This window comes from Mus pahari, chromosome 10, assembly GCF_900095145.1.
Source record: "Mus pahari chromosome 10, PAHARI_EIJ_v1.1, whole genome shotgun sequence".
Taxonomy (NCBI): domain Eukaryota; kingdom Metazoa; phylum Chordata; class Mammalia; order Rodentia; family Muridae; genus Mus; species Mus pahari.
Genome location: NC_034599.1, coordinates 113,929,353 through 113,938,576, shown reverse-complemented (window position 1 = coordinate 113,938,576; position 9,224 = coordinate 113,929,353). Strand labels below are relative to the sequence as shown.

The 9,224-nt window shown below is 47.7% G+C and overlaps 1 protein-coding gene across 1 annotated transcript in view; it reads left to right on the top strand.

Moving 5' to 3' along the window:
* Nucleotides 1–9,224, top strand: part of Ulk4 (unc-51 like kinase 4) — a 283,012-nt gene that overhangs the window by 179,068 nt on the left and 94,720 nt on the right. Inside the window, exon 33 of the mRNA XM_021207848.2 lies at nucleotides 1,448–1,546. Coding sequence (XP_021063507.1) covers nucleotides 1,448–1,546 — 99 coding nt within the window. The remainder of the gene's footprint in view (nucleotides 1–1,447; nucleotides 1,547–9,224) is intronic.

Sequence of the window (9,224 nt, the reverse complement as noted above, 5' to 3'; positions counted from 1 at the left end):
GTGTGGCAGTGTGCACAGAGACATGGTGTGTCTGTGTGTGTGAGTAGTGTGAACTGCAAGTGTGGCAGTGTGCACAGAGACATGGTGTGTGTGTGTGTGTGTGTGTGTGTGTGTGTGTGAGTAGTGTGAACTGCGAGTGTGGCAGTGTGCACAGAGACACGGTGTGTGTGTGTGTGTGTGTGATAGTGGTGTGAACTCAGAGTGTGGTGGTGTGCACAGAGACACCCAGGGGGATGAGTGATGTGACTTGGTGTTGAATAGCCTTGATTTGACCTCTGGTCCAGTTACTTATCATGTGACTTTAGATAACCAAATTAAAGTTTCCTTTCATCCTCTCCCCCAATGTTTTTGGTGTGTGTGTGTGTATGTGTGTATGTATGAGTGTATGGTATATGGCATGCATGCATTCAGGTGCACTCAGAGGCCAGAGCAAGTGGTCAGGTGTCTCACTCCTTCACTCTCTGCTTCCTTCCCTGAGGCAGGGCCTTTCAGTAAACCTGAGCTAAGATGGAGGCCAGTGAGCTTCAGAGAGTCTCCTACCTCCTCCCACACAGCCTTGTCTGGCTTTTCATTTGAGTCCAGGAAATCTGAATTTAGGTTCCTTATTTTAAGTAACAAACACTGTAGCCCACTGAGCCATCTCTCTGGCTGTCACCCACAGTAAGAGTCTCTACACTTCAGTTTTCTCACTTGAAAAGTAGGGCCAGAAGTCTGGAGATAGGGCGCTCACCCAGTGCAGGAAAGATGGGGCGCTCACCCACTGCAGGCTATAGAATGTGTGAGCTTTGAATAGGAAATGTCCCCCATTGGGTGTGTGGTTTTGGTTTTGAACATGTGCTCCCCACCTGGTGGCACTGTTTGGGAAGGTCATGGAACCTCTAGGAGGTGGAGGCTCATTGGAGGAAAAAGGTTGCTGGGGACGGGGCTTGAGGTTTCCTGATCCACTGAGACGTGAGCAGGTGGCCTCAGGCTCCCACCCCCACCCCCTTCACTGACCAGACCCTCAGAGTGTGGGCAGAATGAATCCTTCCCCCCACACTCCTCCTTTGCCATGGGGGGTTTGTTTTGAGACAGGATCCCATTGTGTGCTCTTGGCTGGCCTGAAGTGATCTGTGTCCTAGGCTGGCCTTGAATTCACAAAGCACCGTGCTCCACAGAGTTGCGTCTAGGTGATGAGATGAGGGGAGTAGCTAACAAAGTGTCCCACCACCCTTCCTGCAGCAGCCCCTCCCCCTCCTTGTTGTGTTGCCTAGGACTCTCCGGTCTGCACTGCCGTCACAGTGTCCTGAAGCAGTGTCCCTTCCAGGGCCTCCATCCTTGCAGCACTTGGGGACAGGGCAGCCCTGCCCTCCTGAGCCCCTGTCATCTGTGTCCCGCGTGCACCTGCCTCACACTGTCAAGCTGAAGAACCACCTGGACTCCTTGCATTTCCTTTCCTTTGTTCCAGGTCCAGAAGTCAGGCTCAAGAGGGGACACACAGGCTGCAGAGGACCTGCTGCTTCTTAGCAAACCACTCACCGACCTCATCAGTCTGCTCATCCCACTGGTAAGGGCTCACCTGTGTGCACTTCACAAGTGCAGAGGCTGAAACAATTTTATCTGAATTTCACAAATGCGTGAGCTTCTGTTATTTTGATTCCCTTCAGAACTGGCACCAAAGGAGCCTCCAACAGTCACTTGTTTTATAAAATACTAAATATATACTTGATTTTAAGACAGGTGGCTTATCACTGAGATAGTATTTAATGTCCATGTAAAATGTTGTACATAGGTTAAATGAGCTCTTGAGAGACAGATGTGTAACAGTGTGTGTGAACTACACAGTGAGGCCCTGTCTCAAGAGGGGTAGATAGATCAATTGATCTATACATACATGCATACATACATGAATGCATACAATTAATAAATAGGGCAGAATCAAATCCAATTAGTTCTTAATGAAAGTATGATAAAAAGGCAGTGAATTTCCCTAAGAAAGCACAAATCCACTCCCTTCCAAGAGTCATCTAGATACAAGCCCCTCACCCTGGATAGGGCAGGGATGAGAACAAACAGGATTATACAAAGCCACTGAACTTCTGGGTGAGACCAGGGCTTACCTGGAACTCCAACCAGCTCAATGGTTTCAGCCAAACTGAAACAGGGAGATAGGTGGCTCCCCCTTAGACAGCAGCCAGCTGGAGTCCACTGGTGAAGCTCCACAAACTTATAGAAAGCCAAGGCTTCAGGGAGGTCCATGAAAGTGAGCCTGCTTGTGCCTCCAGATCCAGACGAGCGCTGTGCTCCTCGGGCCTGCCTCTGAGCCTGGCAGCTCACTGGTGAGGTCAGGACAACTGGTATTTGTTGTTTACTGCCCTGTGGCTTCAGGCACCACCCAGTGCAGTTTGGGCAAACAATTGTATAGGTTTGGTTGCATCCAGGAAGTTAAGGTAAGGTGTGTGGTCACCTGTAATCCCAGAACTCAAGAAGCTGAGGCAGGAGGATTACCTGAAGCTTGACTCCAGCCTGGACTACGTAGTAAACTCCAAGCCAATAAAAACACCAAATAGACAGATGAAAACCATCCTAAAGGTTCAACCAGAGAAGTACAGACAATTAGCAATGGGTTTCTGTCATAAATTAGAAATGACAGCGAGAGTATAAGAAGTGTGAAGTAGGCTCAGTGAACTAACCAAGGAGCCACAGCAGTCAGGAAAGACCTTACTGCACTGTGTCACCTTACTGCACTGTGTCTACGAACAGGAGCTCAGCCTAGCTCTGTGCTCAGCAGCTGGGGCAAGGGCATGGCACACATTACTTACATAGCAGTATGTGACCTTATTGGTTGGTCCCACCAATAGTAATGAGGTCATGTGGTGGCTGTGGACGTTCAGCCAGCTGGACTTGGCTCCATAGGCACCAGGTGGTCAGGGCAGTGTGGGATAGTAGAGCTCTCCTGCCTCAGTGAGGATTGTTCTAATCCCTCCTTTTCTCTGATGTGGGGCCTACCTTTACTCTACAAAGACGGTCCCTGGAGCTGCTGAACCTAGAAACACAGACCTTCAGAGCTTAGCCATCTGATCTCAACACCCACGCATACCTCACCAAAGTTCTCATTGGCCTCTGGATTAGCTTTGAACCCTTGAAACCCTAAACTCAACTGGGTTCAGAAGTAGTCAGGTGGTAGGGGCAGGTTGGGGTAGAAGGCTGCTCTGTGTTTTCTGGTATTGTTTTAAGTGGGAGAGGTTTCCATGACAGCCTTTAAATGGGGGCTGGGGGAAGGGGTGCCTGGTGGCTTCAGGAGATATGCTGAAGGGAAGGTGTGACAGACAGACACATGGACAGGAAACAGTCTTGCCAACCTCACCAAGCGTTTTTTTTGTTTAGAATGAAATGTAATGAAAGCAGCTGTCCTGCGCCCTGCTATGCAGTCATATCCAGCTCCTCACAGAGGTGATTAGGGAACATAAATGGTTTCAGAATGCAGGCTACAGTCTCTCCCAGCCACTGTTGCCAGCCCTGCCTGCCACAGCTGCTGGGGCCTTTCAACTTTATTTTCTGCAATATATGGCTTTGGGTGACAGACTCAAATCTCAGGGGAGGGGAACAATCAGTCCGCTTCCAGAGAGCTCTGCCTCTTCCAGGATTGTTCTTTCAACAGGTGTCTGTCCCGAGTGGTAGGGAATAAAACATAAACAGGCTATAATGACATGTGTCACACTGGGGCAGAGCAGACCACACTTAAAAGGCCTTGACTGCGAACTCGGAAGACGGCCCTGTGCTTTATGTTCTGAGCTGATCTCTCCTTTAAGCCTGCAGTTCCTGAAGTCAGTCACCAGGTGGATCTTTGAAGTGAGCAGATGTGGCCCACCCTGCCTCTCACACTTGTGCTGCCTGCAGAGCCTGCCCTGCCAGCTCTGATCTTGGGCATCTCCACCAGCACCTCAGGCCTCCAGAAAGTTCCAAGGATGGCTCAGAGGCTCCTGTGGAAGTACCTTTCCTGTTTGTCTAAAATTCCTTTATATGTTACATTGAACTACTTAAAACAGCCCGTGTCTGCCCTTGTGGGCAATGGCCATACCTTTCACTTGTGTTGAGCTTTTATGAGCAATAGAAGACAACCCACTGGCTAACATAACACAGGGTTCCTTACTTGAGTTGGAGTAATATGTGGCCTGAGGACAGCCAAGGGACAGGGCCACCCAGACTCTATCTCTGAGGCCTCCTGGGACTGACAAGAGGAGCAGGCGATGGAGCCCAACTCAGCGATGCTGCATCAGAGCCTTGGCTTCCATCCAAACTTTGCTTACGTTGTCATGTGCGTCTGAGTTTCACCTCATCTTATTGGTTTGGTTGGAACTGTGTCTCCTGCCTGGAGCAAGGACTTCTCTCACCCCCAACCCCTAACTCTCTGAGATGTGGTCCTTGGTTCAGACCAGAGTCCTGAGACACAGATTCCAGAGTCCTTTTTGCAGACAGCTCCCTCTTGTCTTCAAAGACAAATTCTTTGACAAATTGTTCACAAATTCTTCCCAAAGCACCCCCCACACACACACACACACACTCTTACAGGACACAGGTTGCATGCTCAGTCATGTGCTCAACTCTGGTCACCTGCTGATGAGTCTCCCGTCTCTACTCCCAAGACCTCCTCTCACTGACCGCTTGAGAGTGCTGGTGCCTCGTGGTGCCTTGGCCTATACTGGGTGCTCGTGAATTACCCCAGTGCTGTCCCCTAAGGGATCCCAGCTCACTGAGATGCTGGCTGCTGGCCTGAGGCTATAATGGATTGGTAGATACTTGCCTAATCTATGTGAACTATATCATACCCCTCCAGGTTCTTACTGAAGCCTTGAGCTTCAGCAATGGCCATGACAAGAGTGTTGTCCTGTACCTTTTCTGGGAAAGATTAACACACATTTATAGCTTTGCATAAAGTGACAGCATAGGAGAATCACGGTGAAAGGCACGTGGAAAGCATCAATCCCTGGTCTGTTCCAACAGTCTCATGACTCCAAGTCCCCTTTGCATGAAAATGTTGGGGTTCATGTGTATGTAGTGCTCTGCTCCCCATTTGTTCCCACAGGTACTGTTGGGCCATTTATATTTCTGAAACCATTTGATCCCTACCTCTGATTGACAAGAAAGGACACAATAGCACTGACCAAGGCCTTGTAGATTACTGTACTTGCAATTGACACAAACAAAACAGAACAACCCAAGCAACCAGGCAGCTCTAGTGAGCACAGCGGCTCTGAGCATTGACTCTGGATACCGTTGTCTGTGGCCATACCATTCTGAATGTGCCCTGCCTCATCAAAATAGAAGCTACACACTGTCACCTTCTTCTACAAGCAGAGACCCAGAATGTGGCAGTTGGTGTTTAGATGTGTGTAGTTTTAGGAAAGGAAGATTCCAGAACTACGTGTGTGCCCCCTCCCATTATTCTATGGATGTTTTTAATGATGTGGTTGTATTTTAGCTTTTTTTTTTTTATTATTATTATTTTCTTTATTTACATTTCAAATGCTATCCCGAAAGTTTCCCATACCCCTCCCCCCAGTATTTTAGCTTTTTAACAGCATTTTGTTCTTGGCTGAGGTGCCCTAAATTAAGAAGGCATTCACTGATGGGATAAAAAGGGTCCTGATGAGCTCCCAGAGTGCCTCTCACCCATGGAGGACCCACAGTGCAGCACTCACTGTTCCCTCAAGCCAACTCTCCTGTACTAGTGTTCTGTGATCTTCCTAGGGGAAATGTGAACAAACATTTGTTCACCTCATAGGACACGGAGGAAGACTACCAAGGTGATGCCGCCAAAAGTCACGCCGCCAAAATCTAGCTTAGGGAACCAACGAGTCAGTTGTGGTTTCTTACTGTAGCATAACTAACAAAAAGGCAGATACATAGCCAGGGAGCCCAAGCATGGTTGACAGTTCAAGAGAGCTGGATTAGCTCTGCCCACGTGGCAGACAGTTCCACCAAAGGGTCTCCTCTTTCCTAGAAACTGTTGCTAGTTATAAAACCTTTCAGAGGGGCCCTGTGAGGTTGGAAGGCTTCCTCTTCTTCCTCCCCCCCTCCTCCTCTTAAAGGAGGTATCTGAACACCAGTGGGCAGCGGGACACATGGAGGAAACTGGGGAGCGAGAGGGACAGAAGGGCTGGGACTCTGAGATACAGGTCCTATCTAAGCTGTTGATGGAAAGGTTTGTTAGCCCTTTGATCCACGTTCCCTGTACTCCTGCCTTGGCTTAAAAGCATAAGATCACGGTATTTCTGCAGAGTTACACTTGGGTTTGTATGGCCTCCGTGAGGACAGAGCCTTAATAGCTTGACTCACGTGTTGGGTTGAAAGGTTGACTTCAGAGCCAGGTCCCATGGTCAGAACTTAACTCTGACTTTTCTATTTACATCTCTCCCATCTTGTGATCAGGGATGATAATGATCTGTGCATTTGGGGGATACAGAACTAATGACTTCACTTTATTTAGTGGGATCAAAAAGTGATCAAACCAGTAGAAATAGACCCAAGAGAGCTGGTCAAAGCATTCAGGAGAGAGCAAAAATACACATATTTGGACTGGGGCTGTGGCCCCATGGTAAAGCTCTTGGTTGCCATAAAGACTTGGCCTCAGCTCGAGCAGGGGAAAAACACAACAAAACACTTCCCTGTGTTAGCTTCGCCACATGTACTGAAGCTCATTAAATAATTCAGGAAATTAAATTAAACAAAACAGTAAACATGGGTTTTCACTTTTCAGTCTTTGGAGTGGGGAACTGATTATGGACTCTTAATTGGCAAATTAAAATGTAAATAGGTACGTGTCAAAAACTTTGGAAATATCCCTGTCTTTAATCCCACTTCCAGAAGTGAGACTGCACAGGAAATAGTTGGAAGTGTGGGGTATATTTGTATAAATACATAAACTCACAACATTATTTTCAACATCAAAATACTTCTTAACAACTTGCAGTTTGCTCAATTGGAAATTATGTCCTGTTTTGTTTTGGGTATTTTTTTTTTTTTTTGGTTTTTTGTTTTTTGTTTTTTGTTTTTTTTTTAAATTTGTGTGTGAATGTGAGTGAGGGGTCAGAGGTGACTTCTGGCAGTGTCTTTACCTTTGCTGAGGCGGGGCCTGGCTTCTGCTGCAACACTGGGTACTCCAGGCTAGCCCACTCTTGAACTTCCAGCAGTTCTTCTGTCTCGGTTCCCATCTCACCAGAGAAGCATTGCAGACACGAGACCACTTGTAGTGGCTATTCCTGGTTGTCAACTTGACTATATTTGAAATGAACTACAATCCAGAATTGGAAGGCTCACCAGTGGACCTAATCTGGAGACTGGGAGATAGAAGTTTCTGATCTGGATCTTGGTATGGAGATCTTGAGAAGACAGGGAGATCTCCGAGTCCAAGGTCATCTGGGATTAAAGGTGTGGTGGCACACACCTTTAATCTGGTACACACCTTCTGCTGGGGACCATATAAGCACATTGGAAGAAGGGAGTCTGGCTCTCACTCTCTCGCCTTCTTGTGGTTTGGGACTCAGCAACTGCTAGATCCTTGGACTTCCATTCACAGCTACTACTGAACCATTGTTGGGATTTGGACTGCAGACTGTAAGTCATCAATAAATTCCCTTACTATATAGAGACTATCCGTAAGTTCTGTGATTCTAGAGAACCCTGACTAATACACCACTGTTCTGGGATTTTATGTAGACTCTGGGAACTCTTGCATAGGTCATCAGCCTGTGTGGCAAGTGCTTTTCTCCAGTGAGCCTTCTCTCTGACCCTAAATTCTGGTTTTAAGGTAGAGTTCTATATCACTGAATATGATTTTCAAAGCATATTTAACAATGTAGGAAAATAATGTAACATGACATTAATCAATACCAGGGTGCTATAGATGATAATTCAATATATATTTTTAAATGTATATATAATTGAAAGATCTTATGCATATAATTTAACCTATGTTTTAGAATAAACATTGTTTACATTTATTTAATTATTTTGTGTGCATATGTGTATTAACAATGTCAAAACACCAGTGTGGAGGCCAGAGGACAGCGTGCAGAAGTCAGCCCTCCCTCTACCATGCAGGCCTTGGGAGACCAAACTCAGGTCGTCAGGCTCGGTGGCAAGCTCCTTTACCTGCTGATCCTGCCTGATCCATTGCTCCAGCCCTTAAAATGAGCATCTTCTCATGATGGGCATGCATGCAGCATCCTTCAGGATTGATGCACACACACACAGGCTGCCACGGTCCTTACTTCACAAAGGCTCCCTCTGCTATCTGATCAAGGGCGTTAAGCCTTGAATGTGGAGAAATGGAGTTCTTAGCTCCCACCTAGAAATACCTTAGCTGCTGCAGACGCCCATCAGGTTGGCCAGACATTAGCTGCTTATGTCATCATGGCAGCCTGTACCTCATCTGAGGAAGGCACAGGGGAGTCCCCAGGCAAAAGGGTCCCAGCACCTGCTGAGGACAAGGCAGCTTGTCATGACCAGCTGTCCTCCTGGCTAACAGTGGTTGCTAGATTCCGGTGCAGCTGCTTTTCTCATAAGGCATTGAGGCAAGGTACCGAAGTTAGCTGAGCTGGCTGGCCTGGAAGCAGGAACGCTCCATCCACCTTGCATCTTGACTCAGGAGTAGTTTGTGTGCACAGATGGTGGTCCTTCCCAGGCTGGCGGGAGCCTGCGCACAGCAGGTGTGCCTGGTGACATATGGCTCTTGCTGGTCATCCACTCTGTTCTGAAAAGCAGACGTTGCTGTTTTCTGATGGTTTGCACATTTGCAGTTCCTGGCACTGTACACGGTGGTCAGGCCACAGGATGCCACTGCCCTGGGAGACGGGGTCGGGTGGGGGTAGAGAGGAGTCCCGCCGTTGCCTCCAAATGCACACTACAGCAGAATTATGGGAGGCTGCCATGACCTTCACAGAGAGGAGAGCTTGACACTCTTGTTAGAAAAATTCATGGAAGGGAACCAGTCAGTGAACTCAGGCTGCTGCCTCCAGACTCAGGGAGCCAAGCAGCCAAACCAGAGTCAGCAGAAGTTAACAGTGAGGATTGGGATCAAACTCACCGCAAGCAGGAAGAAGGCCGAAGTGTTCTCTTTGTGCAGAATTTAAGCAAACATTTAGAGAATCACACAGGTCAGGCATGATGGCTCGGCAAGGGAGGGCAGTTTTTCCAGATTTAAATTATTAGTACTCTCTTTTGGAGACAGTATCCCACTATGT